This window comes from Protomyctophum bolini (genome assembly GCF_963924005.1).
Source record: "Protomyctophum bolini genome assembly, chromosome: 2".
In the NCBI taxonomy this organism is placed as follows: domain Eukaryota; kingdom Metazoa; phylum Chordata; class Actinopteri; order Myctophiformes; family Myctophidae; genus Protomyctophum; species Protomyctophum bolini.
Window position 1 is genome coordinate 38191671 of NC_137863.1, and position 16576 is coordinate 38208246.

The 16576-nt window shown below is 41.6% G+C and overlaps 2 protein-coding genes across 2 annotated transcripts; both read right to left on the bottom strand.

The window, feature by feature from the left end:
- Window positions 1–1842: 1842 nt before the first annotated feature.
- Window positions 1843–9554, bottom strand: odad1 (outer dynein arm docking complex subunit 1). The gene is made up of 15 exons (XM_080777642.1): window positions 9469–9554; window positions 9031–9123; window positions 8734–8830; window positions 7985–8174; window positions 7497–7622; window positions 7246–7359; window positions 6783–6850; window positions 6494–6681; window positions 5441–5566; window positions 5244–5326; window positions 4944–5112; window positions 4318–4466; window positions 3545–3648; window positions 3307–3395; window positions 1843–3114 (listed from the first exon to the last, which is right to left on the bottom strand). The coding sequence occupies exons 2-15, from the start codon at window positions 9098–9100 to the stop codon at window positions 3053–3055; spliced, it is 1635 nt and encodes a 544-aa protein (XP_080633768.1). The 5' UTR covers window positions 9101–9123; window positions 9469–9554; the 3' UTR covers window positions 1843–3052.
- Window positions 9555–11244: 1690 nt separating this feature from the next.
- LOC308334165 (taste receptor type 1 member 3-like) lies at window positions 11245–15889 on the bottom strand (the record flags this gene model as incomplete). The annotated part of the gene is made up of 9 exons (XM_080790769.1): window positions 11245–11486; window positions 11569–11841; window positions 12319–12439; window positions 12621–12839; window positions 13109–13519; window positions 13967–14323; window positions 14748–15048; window positions 15372–15578; window positions 15762–15889. 9 exons carry the CDS (start codon window positions 15887–15889, stop codon window positions 11392–11394), a joined length of 2112 nt encoding a protein of 703 aa, XP_080646895.1. The 3' UTR covers window positions 11245–11391.
- Between the last annotated feature and the right edge of the window lie 687 nt (window positions 15890–16576).

Genomic DNA, 16576 nt, shown 5'->3' on the forward strand with positions numbered 1-16576 from the left:
TTAGAGAGTGAAGGCCTGGTGACAGAGAAATATCGACCAGCACTGTTGTGCACTTGATAAGTTGTATAGAGGAGTGTGACCGATGAACAGGAGTTTATATGAGTTAGATGAGAGCATTTCAGCATGCAAAAATTATGTACATGAGAAGAGATGAGGGAGAATTAGACAAAGGGGCAGAAAAGGAAAGAAAGGAATAAGCTTGTCATGGGTGGGGGTAAGGAGGTTGAGTATTGGTGGTCTGCCGGTAGGTAGGGCTTACGGAGGGAGGTGGGCCTCGGGCCTCATGGTTTATTGTAGGCGACAGTAACATTTTTTACTTGAGTAAAAGTAGCAATACCACAAGGTAGAAATACTCTGTTACAAGTAATAGTCTAGTATTCAGAATGTAAAAATGTACAAAACTTCAAAATGTACAAAACCTCAAAATGTACAAAAGCAGAAAGTACTCATTTATGCAGAAAGTCCTGTTTCACAAGATTTCAAATGTATACAATTCTTTTGAAAATACTAGCTAAAGCAACAATTTCAAATGGCCAAAATATATAGGGCTGAAGTGGTTTATTTTGTAATAATAATCAAAATGTGCAAAGTAACAATAACTAAAGTTTTGCCTCAGAGAGTAAAAATTTGCCTCAGAGATTGTAAATTGTAAAAGTATTGAAACTTGTGCAATATTTGCCTCTGAGATTTAAGTAAAAGTAAAAGTATTGAAACATGGAAATACTATAGTAAAGTAAAATAAAAATACCTAAAAATTGTACTTGAGTAAATGTACTTAGTTACTTTACACCACTGGCAAGCGGTCTCCACAGGCAATGAGGAGCCTTTTGTCAGGAGCAGGAAATGAGGTTCTGTTGTGATTAAAGAGAAGGTTTCTATGGCAATGCAGTGAGCCGTGTGCACCGAGAATTTGTTGGGAAGTGGAGGGGGCTAAGTGAGAGCAGAGCCTCCATCTCTTCTCTCTCCCTCTCTCCCTCCTGCTTTTTCACAGTGCCCTTTTATCTTTGATAATCTGTTTTCATTGCCACACAGTTGAGCCTCAGGGACGATTATCTTGAGCCAAACGAGTCATAAATGTTTAGAGTTGCAGTTTCACTTCCCAAAATGCACTGGTGTCACAAGCAGCCTGGACAAAATCATAATCCTTAACAAAATGCTATTTACAATGACAATATACATTTGTGTGCTCTTTGTGAGTCATCCATAACTATTTAATATTGGATAAAAAAGCATTACATCATTATGTAAACTTTAACCCACTTAAACCCTATAGGCCGGGGTCCCCCAAGGGTCTATACGAGGCCCCCTCCATTTTTCTTCGACAACAATCTAGAAGCTCACAATGCACAAAGCTGCTATTTTTGCCAAATGCTTGTCTATTTTTGCTCAATGTTAGCCTATTATGAAATGCCCAGAATAGGAATGCTAGCAGAGTTCAAGTGGTTCAAATCTAATTATAGTAACACTCTTTGTTAGTTGTTTTACAGAGCTTGAATGTTAAAGGTAAAAAACACTTTCCTTAAAATAGCAGTTCCTATCTTACTGTACATTTTTCTCCAGTGAAGAGGAAGTTGTTCCTTGTACAAATGAATGCCATTGACATCCACATAAAAGGATGTTTGGATAAATTCATTAAAATGTGGAAACAGGGTTAGATTACTCATTACTACATTTGTTATTTCTGTTTCAGAATGAAATATTACACATGATTCTGATGTGATTTCTAAATGAGGTGGAATTCCCCCATGACTATACATAAACCGCATGAAACTGTAAAACGAAACCATTGTCTGCCAGAAATGTGAATTAGATTCAATCATCAAATTCCACCAGGAAATTATAATAAAAATAAGATACAAAAGACTGTTTAATAAAAATGACATTTCGAAAATTTCATTCCAAAATGTCCCCCAGTTTATTTTGGAGGGATCCATAATCAACATCTTATAATGATTAGAATTATAAAAGGATGTGCTGCCCCCAACCTCTTGGATTGAGCATAGCAGCATATAGGATGCATTGAAGTGAACTGCCGACCAAAAGGGAACACAGTTGTGCTGTGAGTGGAATAGATTGCATAGTGAAAGCCAGATGGCAAATCACACATCAAAAGGACAGCTGGTTTCCAGAGGCTGAAAAAGACAGTCTTTATGGCTCCAAAGCTAATTAGTTCAAACTAGACAAATCACATGGAAACTGTAACAGACCGTTATTGTGATGCGTAACAGGTTGTGGTACAAATAAATAATACAATTAAGTTAAAAATTAAGTTGCAATTGCGTCGTGTCTGCAATTCAAACTTGCCATTGAAGCTTTTTCTTCCCCCATCAGACATCATGGTTTAGCTAGACCTAATTAATTTATATTGGGCAACAAAAGCAGGTGCTGCAGTGCTATAATCACCATGTCGGCACTTGCTAACAGGGATGGCGTCTCCAAAATAGCCATATGACGTACGAGTGCTCACATTGACTATGGAGTTTAGGTAGATGTGTTGACAAGGGCATTCCATGGAGTCTGGTTCTCAACCTTTTTCCGGGCCAGGACCCAATTGAAAATCTCAGTGTTCTCGTCCCACCCATCTGATTGCATGTTAAGTGGTCATATGGGTCGCGTGCATTTTCAGATCATGTTTATTTTAATAATCGATCATGCAATTGTGTTGGCAGAACAATGTCCGGCCCACCATTTTCCCCGGACCACCGGTCTAGGTAGATGTGTTGTGTTTAAAGTACACACACTGACAAGACCTCCAAGGAGTCTAGGTAGATGTGTTAAAGCCCAGTCCGCACCAATGATTCGCAATTCAACTAGTCACAACTTGAAGCCACTTGCAACAACTTACAACATTATTCAAAAAATGCGCTGACCTGCAACATGTCAGACCACTACAATTTCCTGCAACTGGTTGCAAGTTGCAACTAGTCCCGTTGCGAATCATTGGGTGTAGACTGGGCTTAACATTGATGAGGGGAATGCAGTCTGCTGTTGGGCAGGTTACTTAGTAGCTTGAAGCCATTGACGAGGGGAATGCAGTCTGCTGTTGGGCAGGTTACTTAGTATCTTGGAGCCTTTGGTTCTTGCCTGTTGGGTTGACTCTTCTGTCCAATGTACCTACGAATAATTTCAGCAAAATCAGATGATGTGCAAAGGGCTGTGTTCCTCAAAGACTACTATGCTTATTGTTTACCGTCATTCTTTGATTTCGTCACTTTGTGTCGTTTACTTCTACATTCAAAATAAATCAAAATAAACGAATCCTTACATTAACGTACCAATCAATCCTGCACTTCTTGTTGCACTTACCGCTCACGATTCGTTGGCGTAGCTGTTCCTGAGAGAGAGGCTGTTCTTCATCGTCAGTGATAGGAGACTCCACTATATCATAGTCCACTCTGAGAAGTGCCACACACACACACACACACACACACACACACACACACACACACACACACACACACACACACTTTGTCTTTAAACACGTTTATGAATTTGGCAACAATCAAGTAAAACTTTGAGAAAACGGAGCTAGCACAGCACAAACCTGCTGACTGGAGGTTGAATGGTAATACTTTGCCTCAGCATTTCAGGATTCTGACCCAACAGAAACTTGACCAGGTCTTTTGGATTATAGTCCGTATCAATATCCTATAAGACACAGACAGATGGAGAGACATTAGACTGCACAGAAGAATAAAGCATAGCACCAAAATGCATCTACACAAGTACACAAACATAGGCCTATAATGAGTTTTACATACACATTTAACCACATGAATCCCATCATCCCTATTCTATTCAGCAATGATAACAGATTTACATGCTCACAATGTGTCCCATTTTGACACGGCTATTTTCGGCAAAGAGAAGGAAAAAATGAGGAGGCTGTAGGGCAGAGGACGTACATCAATGTGTTCGTACACATCCGTGGCAAAACTTAATACCCAATTATTGAAATCCGAAACATTAAATATATTTAGACCATGTTGCATTGATTCCTGTATACAGACACTATACACGAACACGACTACAGTATACAGCCAGTATACAGTGACTGACTTGTTTGCCACCTGAGTTTCTTCAGAATAGGATCTAATAATGCAGAAATACAATTGTTTTAAAATGTGTAGCACATTGCCATAGTGGATCATTAGGATTAGAATATATTTAGGTGCTTCTGGTAACATTATTGACCGCTCATTTCATATGCTCATGACAAAAAATAAAGTTTGTGTCCATCACATGCCGGCATGGCGATGACCCCTGAGTAGAGTTACTTTTCACTGGTTAATAAGAGCAGAGACGTGAATAGGTGACCTTGGAGTTGAGGAAGGCTTGAACAGTGAGCAGCTCATTGGTCTTTTGTTCCACCAGACCCAGGTAGGACATGATCCCTGCAGAGGAGCCCAACGTGTCCTCCATCGCCGAGCGGTCACATGCCATGTTAGACAAGATCCTGTTCACCTCTAGTAGTGGGAGAAAAACAAAGATAAATCCATCTGCGTTAAAAAGTTAAAAACATAAAAGCTTTAATTAATGTTTTTCATAAATCATTGAATCAATGCTATTGACCATATTGTGTGTTGGTTAAAAAAAACTCCATTGTAGTCTCAAACACTCCAAACAAGCTAACTCTACTAGTTACTTTTCGAGTGACAATAATTCAATGGCAATTTACGGTACAGTAGTATTATTAGGCTATATTTTGTCTGTAATTGTTTTTGCTAAGTCGTGGTGTGAGCTTGTAGATTGTAGATTGGCTATTTTCGATTAGCAGAAATATAAAATAGGGTAACATTTTAAAGTTTTCCTAATTTTGTTAGGGGAACTCCTCAAGGACCCCATAATTTCCCCGGGCCCCACTTTGAGAATGTTTATAGAATCAAATCCTGTAGCTTGTGTGTATGTGTGTATGTGTGTTTGAGTATCATTAGAGGCTAAACCTTCTTTGATCTGTTCCAGGGTTGTGCTTGTGACACTAGCTTGTGCTTCGTTCTCTCCTGCTTGTGCCTCCATTTCTTTGTGGTTCTCATCGATGTCTCTCAGCGAAGCTTGATGTTGCTGCTCCTGTTTTAAATCTTCAACTCGAAACTGCTCCATCTCAGCCTGGGTCTTCACCAAGCACACATAACATTGCTTTCATGAGCAAGACACATACCGGTAGTCAAATGGAAAGTACAGTACCTACACAGACAGTGCCGTTACAGTGCAACACTGTACAGTACAGTACAGTAAATACACACCTGGGTTATCTGATCCCTCAATGCCACGGCCTCATTGTTTTGCTCATTTACATAATTGAAGAGTGCAAAGTTACGGTCCTCGACTGCACAGATAAACAACACAAGAGAAGTAAAGTCAGTAATGAGGGATTTCAACTGCAGGTACACTGTTGATGTAACACTCATGTAAGGGTTTATGTTGTCGGTGTGGGACTGACCCTGGATGAACCTGTTGACCACCATGTCCAGGTCGTCCTCTCCAGTCACTGCCTGGATTCTCTGAAACACCTCCTCCAGGGTTTCCACCGACTCCGCCCCAGAGTCTGTCCTCTTCCGCTCAGACACTACCACACACAGGAATGATTATAGAGGGTATGCGTGTAACATTATCATCTTAGCCAGAAGTTATGCGGGAACGCCTACCGAGTGGCAAAAAAACCTACTTTCTGGACTTGACACCCCATACATCTAAATACAAAAGTCCTGATGTGATTGCATTAAATGACGCTAAACTCACTTTGCCACTCGATTTATGGATGTGCATAATCGCTATTGGTTTTGTTTGTGCCTCTAGCAATGGGCGACAACACTGTTGACCATGACCATGCAGCCTGGGGATAATCTTTTAACCACATGAACCCTATCATCCCCTTTCTTGTGCCTACGTGTTGGTTTCCCCTGGGCTTTGCTTCTGCTGCGGAGATGAGTTTAAACCTGCGTTGTCGTAAACCCGTTTCTTCAGAATAACCTGTGTCATGATGACATCCAGTGGAAATATTGTATAGGTAAGCGTTCAACAAAACGCTGATCTACAAGTGAGCTTGTAGATTGGCTATTTTGGGCAAAGAAAATTGTGTAAAGGGGGAAAAGGAAGGGACCAAGTACAGCCCACTGGGTGACTGCAGTCAATAAAATGTATTAAAGGGGAATACCACTAATTTTCAATTACATGCCATGTCATTAATTACCTTAGAGTTGTTGCAGAGTGCAGAGTACACCATTGTGATGTCACTGATCACATGGCACCAAGTTTTGGCCTTGTTTTAGACCAGTTCTAGGCTAAACGGAAAGGGGGGGACTTTTTATTATTTCCACACAACGACTTAAGGTATATTAATGACATAGTTCAATGTTGAAAATGAGTGGTATTGGTTAACTAAAGATGCATTTGCTGTACACAATTGCCATAGTTAATCAATTACCATTATCGTATGCTGCCAAAACAGAAGCAAATATTGCATCTTATGTTCTCTATGTTCTTGTTGTCTTACCTCGTCTACGTCCAGTATCCAGGCCATCGTCTGGGCTGGTCCTCTCACTACACTTGGTGGTCATGAACTCTTTGAGACGCCGCTCATGTGCAATAACCCTTTCAGATTCCTTTATCTCCGTATTGTACTGGGCCACGTCCTTGACGGCTTTCTCCTTTATCATGGTCATCTTCGACTGAGCCTCCACCCTTGGAAAGTCATCATTAAAAAAACACCCTTAGCCACATTTGATTTCAAGCCAATTTCAATTAAATTTCAATCTGTTGATTGTCTCGCTGTGAAACCTCACCTGGCCTCGTAAGCAGCCGTCGACACATTTATCATTTCCCCAGTCACTTTGCGAGTCTCCTGCAGTTCCTGTTACATTACAGATGAAGCCAAGTCAAAAATCCTGCTCTGGTTAAAATTATATTTACAACTTTGGACCATAAAGTCATTCTCACTTCAGAAATACTACATTAAACTTTGTTGTGGGTTGTTGCTCCAATCTCTGAACAGTCTCAGCCTGTAATGCAGTTTTCTATGACATATCTACAGTATGTATGAAGTATGACTCAAGGTTTCAGCTCGATCTGAGCCCCATTATTGACTTACATTTTTAAATCAAAGTTAATTATTTCAGAAAGTATAGAAAATATGCGGGCACCGCTCTAATGTTGCAAATTCCAGGTGAACAAAAATAACAGGTTCAAATGCAATCCATGTCTTTGTTTAAACTTGTTTTTGGATGGATCTGCGGTGTGACCTCTGACCTTGTCTAGCCTGTGGCGCAGTTGCTGGAAATGGACGCGCTCCTTGCGTAAACTCTCCAGCTCATCTCTCAGGTGGCTGTTTTTGGTCATCTGCTCACTGAAGCAAGCCAGGGCCTGCATCACACAACACAAATAACAAGAATCCTACATAGCATTCATGCAGGTATTCATTGTCAAAGGGTAAAGCGCTTAAGGCCAAACCACTAGTGATTTATCTAATGTATGGTTTGATGGCAGGCCTTGTTACTTACTCTGTCCAGTTTGTTCTCTAGGGTGCGTAGGGCCTTCTGGGTCTGCCGGGCTTCGGACCTCTGTCTGTCACTTGTGCTGCAGCCCTCTTTTCTATACTCCACCAGATTCTTCTCAACGGTGGAGATCTACTCACATCACAGATATGTGGCCTCATGTTTTGTGTCTGTAGCTATACGAATGGCTTATCGGTGCATGCAGCTAACAGATGATACAGGCTATTTTTTGTACACAAGACAAGTATAATACAAATGTAAATTAATGTTTAATCAGACTTTTAATCGATTTAGTTGATTATAAAAAAATCTATTAGAATGTTTTCAATTCATATCGCTGATGTATAACAACAACAAAAACCCTGTTTCTCGATTATGCGATTAACCTACATGAGCAAGAAATATTAGGTTGGTTATTGGTTCTGAATATGGGTTTGGATATATTTTCAGTTAATTGCCGAGCCCTAGTACTGAGTACTGAAGCGTAATATCACCTCGTGCTCTTGCTCTAACTGACATTGCTTTTCTCTTTCAAACTCTTGGTCCAACTCGTCCCTCTGCTCCAGCAGCAGACGCAGGCACTGGGTGTGCTCGCTGTCCTGCTGTCGACGGGACACGTTGTCACACACGAAAAGACTTCGCTGAATCTCCTCCTGCTCTGTCCGCAGCCTGTCTATCTCCTGTCTTTTGTTCACACACACACACACACACACACACACACACACACACACACACACAAACATTAGATGAGAAGCACATACAAACACAGAGTGATGATCATAATCAGGGTGCGATTTTCTGGGGTGTGGGGGTGTGTGTGTGTGTGTGTGGTAGGAGGTTCCATGCCTCTGGTCTGGTCATACATTTTTATGGGGATATGTGGGATATGTTTTAATCCTAGTCTCGCAATTGCTTCCCACAATTTTCAAATTCAGAGATTGTGGAATAGTTGTCGGGCTACGCGACAATCCATGCCTCTGGTCAAACTGAAATAAATACATGCATTTCCTTTTGGGAAATACTAACAGTCTGATCATATTCAGACTGTCGCAATTTAACCATTTTTATTACAGATGTGTTAACGACAATGTTCAACATTTTTGTCAATTTTGTCAATTATTATTATTTTAATTGAAAAATTGAAAAATATTTTAAATAGCAGATCTAGACAACGTGTTGAACCATTATGAGCTTGTAGATCTGCTGTACAGTTTGAAGCCTTAAACATAATGGCGTGTCTCACCGTTGTTTGCGGATGCTCTCCTGGGCCTGGATGCTGTAGACCTGCCGGTCTCCATCCAAGATCCTGAACTGTCTCTGGAGTTTGGACATCTCTGTCACTGAAAGGAGGCCATGTGAACACTGTAGCCGTCATACATATGCATTGATTGACAAAGTATATACTCCAGTAAATCTACAGCAGCTATGCATAGGCTATTGTATCATTTGTATGAATCAAAACATCTCTGACTAATAGTGACTATATATAGGATAATGTGAACCATAGCCAGCAGCAGCATCATCAACTATACCGATTTACCTATGCCGTCAATATCCTGCTCACTGCTGTCCGAGTGAGCACTTCTGGCCGATCTTAATCCACGAGGCATTGTTACAAACAGCTGCTGTATATCTGTTGAAAATGTACAGTACATTTAAAACCTTGTGGGGAATGATGGACATCAACATCTAGCTTATATCTGATGGATGGTTCATGAAATAACTATTACGATGTGTAAATGTACGGTATTATTAACACCATAGCTCAAGTATGTGCCTGCCTCTGCTATTGCTGTAAACTAATCTGATTCTGATATAATCCATTCCAAATATACACAAAATTACATTTAAATGTCATTAAAAAGTTATACATGCTTCATAAAGTTAAAATGTAGCTACTTACTTTTTTATTCTGATTAAATAAATCAATTATTCATTTAGCACAAGCACACACAAAAATCAGCGTACCGGTACCTACAGCAATAATTGCCAAATAACCTCCTGAGGTGAGGTCTACTGTAGCTTCCTCTGTTGGTAGCAACCGTTGCTAAGCAGTCCGGACCATGGCTCCGGACCCCATAGCCAGAGACGGTCACGCTGTGATTGGCTACTTGGTTGCCAGGGGACTGCCGTTCACTCCAAAGTTTTTCATTAAACTAGGTAGCGTTTTTAAATTATTAGCTGCTTCAAATGGACTTTTATATGTATAGTTAGGATACATTACCTCTGCCACATATATCTCTGATACATTTTGGACAAGTCAAGTTGCCTCCTCAAAATGATAAAAGATAAGGGATCTGTGACTACTAAATCTAACTTTTAGATAGCAAACGTCAGTCAGTCAATTTACTCAATTAGTCTGGCTGGCTGGATCAGACAGGCAGTCAGTCACACACCAGGTAAATAAAAACGTCTGGGTTTCCGAGGCTAGACTCACACTCACAGGCACAGCACAGTATGTGCTCTGTTCTGGCATTTTTGGAGTAAGAAATGCACTGCTAGTGCTAGCGCCTAGCACCCTACTTTGTTATTTGCTTCCCGCGGGCTCCTCTGCTGCCAACCTGCGTTGTAAACGTGATGTCCATGTCCTCAGAATAACCTGTCCTAGGCTGCACGCCTGCACCTAACTGCCACTAGAGGCCACCTTTCACTGCCTGCTGCACGCATACGAGGAGGATTTCTGGAGACACTTTCTACATTTCCTGGTAAAGTAGCTGATTTTGCCACCCACACAATAACAGACACGCTGAACTTATTCAGGCATATTCTTTATTTTCCACTCTGGGTTCTCCATGGTGAATATTTTGACAAAAAAGAGAGAAATCATCAAACTGCATGCAGTAAAAAATAAATATTTGACCTCAATCCGGGTCGTTTTAACGCACCCGGCCCTCACCAACCTTAATCCAGTCGGACCAATGCTATGTCTAACCAATGCTAACTTGCTAAGTCTAACCAAAGTATGACTCCCCTCAATCTTGCCCAATAGTTTAATGGCGAAATGAATTGCTATGCTTTATCACCAGCAGTATTTTCTCAGCAGAGGGCAGGGCATAATGCACAGGTCAACTGGATAGGAGTGAACACAACGCACAATCACACTGAAACACATGATATAGACTAGAGGTAGAGGAGGGGGGCAAATGAAGAAGGGAAGACAAAGGTGTAAACAAAAGCACATGGTGGACAACAGGAAATTCCCTCACAACACAACAAATTAGTGAAAGCCAAGAAAATAACATAGCATTAGCTGGCATGAGTGGAGACACGAACATTCGTCTTAAACATCTTAGTCCACAGCACACATATCCACCTGAGACGATATGACAATGTATGTTATTCTGGCTTCTTGAATAATTGTGACAAAGAAACTGCTCGTCATTAGTTTAGCCCTGGTTGGGGTTCTGATACAGGTTGTGGTGGAGGTGTGCTAGTCTCCTCCTGAGGTATTGCTGGTGCACCCTCAAGGAAGGCACGGAAGTGCTCTGAGGAATTGAGCTCAGGTTTCTTCAACAGCAAGTGGCATTTTGGGAAGTAATAGGCAGCCACTAAACCAACGATACTTCCCAGACTGAAAGATACATGGGCTATGGAGCTTAGCCTAGGAGCCAAACCAGTATATATGGGGATAAAACCCACCCAAACCACACAGTAGATGAGGGTGGAGAAGGTGATGTCCCTGGCTAGGTTGTACTGTCGGACCGGTTTCACTGCCATGAAGGTGCACATGAATGATAGCAGAGATAAACCGAGATTGAGGCCTTGCATTAAATAAAGGCCCATATATTGCTCTTTTGGGCAAGACAGAAATGCGTTAAAAAAGTTTATTTTCATTTTGGCCATGTGCAAGGAGAATGAGTGTTCTGTCTGTACGTACCAACCACACATCCCTGCCTGCACACTACAGCACACCAGAACAATCAGCCAGCCTCCACGACCCCTTATTGTATCCAGGTGAGAGGCTGCTTTCTGGGGGAACTCTGTCACATAAAATATCTGTGGAAAAAGATTAACAGCAGTCAGACATGTATTCTAATGCATTTGATTTTCTTTACCCTGTCATGACATGGTTCCTGACCTGTAGAGAGACAGCCAAGATGACGGAGAGGGCCGCCGTGTGAAAGATGGAGGTGATTGGCAGTCGCAGACGACACACCAGGTCTCCTGGGTGGCCCAGGAAGAGCAGCAGGCTGAGACAACCTCCCATCAAGCCGAGCAGAGTCACTCCACTCAGGACTCCTCCAGAGGCACTCACCAGTGGAGTCCCTCTGTTCTTCAGGAACAGGACCCCCACTGACCCCTGACACACCAGCAGCGCGGCCCCAGCCACCATCAATGCCACAGACTCGGGCTGCTCCCAGGATAAGATATCAAAGGTAGGCTCAGTGCAGTTAGTACTGCGGATTTGGGACCACTGGTGCTTGGGGCACGCAGTACAGTCGATGTCTTCTATAAGTCAGGAGGCAGGACAGGGAATTTGCTCAGAAAAAACAGCTACCATCACCAAACGGTAGATGTGGTTTGCATTTACTATAATTTCGGGGAGAACAATAAATCGGATGAATAGAAAATGGCATTCTCCAAAGCAGTGAGTGAGGGCTTGAGTCAACTCAAAATAATTGCAATTTCTGTGACTGTTGGACTTGACATGAAAACAAATAAATACATAGTATTATAATTAGGGACAAAAATACTTGGAGCACCAAAGTAATTAGCCTTGATGTTGGTTCATCGATATAGGACATACAGTACTTGAAATCTGAGGCTGAGAGAACTTCAGACTTCCTTATTTGCAAAGTGTCTCTAAAGTCTAAAAGCAATCACCTACCACTATTTGCTTGGTAAGTGCCTGCCATACAGTCAATGCAGTCAAAACAGCAAGAGTGGAAGCCTTTCACCCTGCGCACCTGGCCAGGCTTGCAATCTGCTGAACAGGTGGACAGAGGGACCTGCAGACGTCGGGACAACAGAAGTAGAATGTAGCATTAAATATTCAACCACAGCACACCAGTAACGTCAATTCAATGGGATTCACTGCAATCTCATATCTTGCTTTATGCAAACTTCAATGGGATTTGATCTTAAATCTTGCTTTACGTTGAATTGTTTAGAATATAAGACATATTTTACCTCTGAATTTGGAGTGTGCCATTTGAAAAGGGTATGGTTTACAGACAGGGTCTTGTGGAAGGTTCCCACATCTATGAAATCCAAAGTACCGTTTGTCCAGACCCATTCCACCATCTTGTATCCGATGTCTGGGTTACCGTTTTCGTCAAACACTACATGTGTTCTCTTAATGTCTATTGTTCCATTCGCGGAGGAAGCCTTTTTAAACGCTTTTAACAACTGCAAAAGATTTTATTAAAAAACACGAATGAAGACGTAAATAATAACCACAATGATACACGTTCTAAACTTGTAGATCAGCTACTTTAGAAATGTTTTGCCATTTTCTGAGAATGAAAACCTTTTAAAAATGTATATTGTATTTCTTTTTTCTTTTCTTTTTTATCATATAAAAGAAATTGCCCATATGATAACTTTCCCAAAATAGAAATTCTAGGTTAATTGTAGTTAAGTACTGTATTTTCAGTTCAGTTATAAACTCATATCACCTTCCAGGGCCTGATCTCCCTGTCAGCACCCCACATACAGCTGGTGGTATTGCATCCCAGCATAGCGTGCAATGCCATCGCCACACTGTAGACGGCAGCGTACACGCTAAAAGCTGTGATCTGCACCGAGCGATGTTCCACCAGGCTGATGTTTGCGGGCGACAGGCTCCAGCACTGTGGGCAGGGATCACGGAACGGTGACGCAGAAGCAGGGCCAGGCATCTTCTTCTCCTCGCTTATTTTGGTGAAGAGCTCCAGGGTGTAGCTGTTTAGCAAGTGTGGGGGTTGGTTATTGTCTGTGAATCCAATGATTGTGCCCACTTTGTGAATATCGGGGATGGTGCTCACATGATCAGCGACTGCCCAAGCTGTACTGGCAATCCACACACCAGTCAAATTCCTCCTAATAACCTAATAGTTAAAGATACAAATTAAATGCAAATGTATATAGTTTGTGTTAACTAATACAATTAAATACAATTATTTTATTACTAAAATCCTATACTTCATTTACTTCTTTACTTGGTCCCCTGAAGTGTTCGCCCATTTCATTTAAAGTGAACATTTTTAATTCAAATATTTGCTTCTGGAGGTCCCTGGAACAACGAGATCTTTATATACAGTATATTTATTTTGGGTACTTGACATAAAAAACTAGAAGATATAGAAACAACATATTATGTTCTTCAAAAAACTGTTAGGATTTAGAAGACATTACCAGCCAGCTGGGCCACTGGGGCGCCCCACATCAAAATTATTATAAGCAAAAACTGGCTCAAATCAGTGAATTGTTCAATGGGTTTGACATTTGTTCAAAAAATTATTACTGGCATAACCACAGTGCTCCGTTTCACTAACCTCTTTGAAGAAGATCTTAGTTGCTTTAGAGGTGCTAAAGAGCACCACCACTCGCACACTGTTTGCTTGGATCTTGTCCAGGATGGTGTTCACCCCTGTCACAGGATCATCGTACACTGGTATTATTCCCTCGTAAGCCACACAGATGGACATATCTTGCGCTACCTGGGAGAACATCTGCTTGCCATGGCGTCCATATGTACCCTCGCTCCCCACCACTGCCACCCAGTTCCACTTAAACTCCTTTAGCAGGTGTACCATGGCGATAGCCAGGCCTTTGTCACTGGGCACCGTCCGCAGGAAGGAGGGATAGAGCTTCTTGTTGCTGAACTGTTCACTGGTGGCACCATAGCTGATCTAAAGACGGAACAATATTAATCACGTGAATCCTTGCGTCCCTTTCCGGGACATCATAATAGTACGTGAACATTTGGCAAAAGTACGGGAGCATTCGTTCAGCTAAAAATGTAAGATCTACAAGTACACAACGTGTTGGCAACATGCTGCGAGGGCCAATTATAGACACCTGGGGTACCCCGGTCAACTAGGTATGTACGGTTTAACAGGTTAAAGTGCAGCTTAGAAATGCTGCTACTGTGATGCAAATTATGAATAGAAAAAAGCATGAAAAAAGAAAAGCGGAGATGCATTTTAAACTTGACTCCGCCATATGAGTCAGGTTAATACCCCTTTTATAATTAAGCGCTTGTATTTGACTATCAAAAGTATCTTCTTGTTTCTGTTGTGTATTGCCTGGTATGTATTTACAGTATGAACATACCATTGGCATCAGAAAGAATCCCAGAAGTTTTCCCACAACTGCAACCAGGTCTGAGCTGGAAGGGCCGATTACAGCTACCACCCTGGGCTCATAATCGGTATAATTGCAAGTGACGGCCAACTCCTCGGTGGCTTTGTCGGTGAGGAAGAGGAGAGTGGGCTTCAAAATGTTAGCCGTTTCTTTGCACGTGTCTAAGATTTCATAACCAAGTTTGATGCCCGGGAGAAGCATCTGGTCGGCGTTGATCTCATCCACTGCGTATTTCATCACAAGAGCCCGACCCAGTCCATAAGCATCCAGACTGTTGGGCCGCAGGCAGAGCAGAGAAATTAGGAGCACACACTGTTACATGACGGTTAAAAGTACTGTATACAAATACTGTTTTCACCCGACACTATTGTATAACAGGGTTGAAGTGGTTAATCAGACTAATCGATTTAATTGATCTTAAACTATTCAAAGCGTTGCGTTGTTGATGCGTTGTGTTTATCAGAATCTGAAACATAATTCATAGTTGAATCGATAGTTGGAAGCCCTAATCTTGAGAAAAACTATGATGTATTGTGACAAGTTTAAAAAACAGAAAGCAAAATATCATCTTCACTTCTACGACTATGATATTACCTGTCGCAAGGGATATCTTTAGGCTCCACTCTTGGAGCCATGCTGGCGGTGGCCTGGCGGATATGGAAGAGACCTCCAAGCATAATATCCCCCGGCAAACTGAAGATATTGGTCGAGATGTTCTGAAACCATTCAGGTGAACTCTGACAGCCAGTGAGTCCAAACGTCAAGCACAGAAGCAACCGTTTGACAGCTGATGTTGCCATGCTGAAGATGAGACACAAGAAGCAAGGACAGGGATCAGATGGATTATTATTGTTTAAAAGAGCACTTGAAAAGCAGGATCAATCAGTATACCGTATAGCCAGTTCCTCTAAGCAGGAGGACACTGGCGATGAAGGGATAATTGGAGTCATACCTGAGCTTAGATGATGGATCACTGTCGCTCACCAGTAAGCTCCAAAGTCCTTGATGTACAGGGCCGCTCCCCTCACTGTCCTCCTGTAACCTGTGCCTTCTGTCTGCGTGTTTGTGATGAATTGTGTGGTGGACGCAGGCTTATTTACACAGGGATGCATACCAAGAATGTGTGACACAAAATGCCTTTACCACAGATCTCGTGTGAACATGGAACAACTGCTATTGGATCATATTTACATAAATTAACTGGAAATAAACATCCAACTCCATTCAATCTTTTTTAATAATCTGTACAATTAAATCATTGCAACTATACATTTAAATGACACATTCCACATTTTATGTTCTATTTTCTTGGTAGGAATTAGGAGTGAGGATGAGTTTGGTATGTAGCTCTTATTTTACAGGTGGTGTCAGTCTTTCCGGAGAATTTACCTGACATTTGGTTGTGGTTTTCTCTTTAAGTCGCTTGGGTTTAACTATTGGTCAGTGGAGATGAGCAAATCATTCAGTCACCTGATTTGCACGGGCTTATTATCACAGCAAACCTCACATTTGTCACTTCTTAGGTGAGTAGGGGACAGTGTTGCCATGTCTGCTCGCTTGTAAATATATATTGGTAGTTCTGGGTTGTGTTTTTTCTGGCTTGTTTCTAAGGTGCAGTTGCTTATTTGGGCCTGCTTTCTTGTTGTTTAACCCAGTGGTTCTCAAACATTCCTGCGTTTCCCGACACATTGTGAGATAGTCTTTTTTTGTCTATTCTCTGATGCTCATGTGGCCTAGTCGCTTCTTTTGGGCTTGTTCTCATATACCTAGTTGCTTATTTCTCTTGTAAAATCTGCCAA

Bases quoted from the DNA above. Each gene is read 5' to 3' on its own strand.
- odad1 (XM_080777642.1), bottom strand. From the start codon at position 9,100: ATGCCTCGTGGATTAAGATCGGCCAGAAGTGCTCACTCGGACAGCAGT. The intron at 7,623-7,984 runs GTGATATTACGC...TGATGTGAGTAG, and splicing joins AGTTAGAGCAAGAGCACGAG to ATCTCCACCGTTGAGAAGAA. The intron at 5,327-5,440 runs GTCAGTCCCACA...TTATCTGTGCAG, and splicing joins GGTCAACAGGTTCATCCAGG to TCGAGGACCGTAACTTTGCA.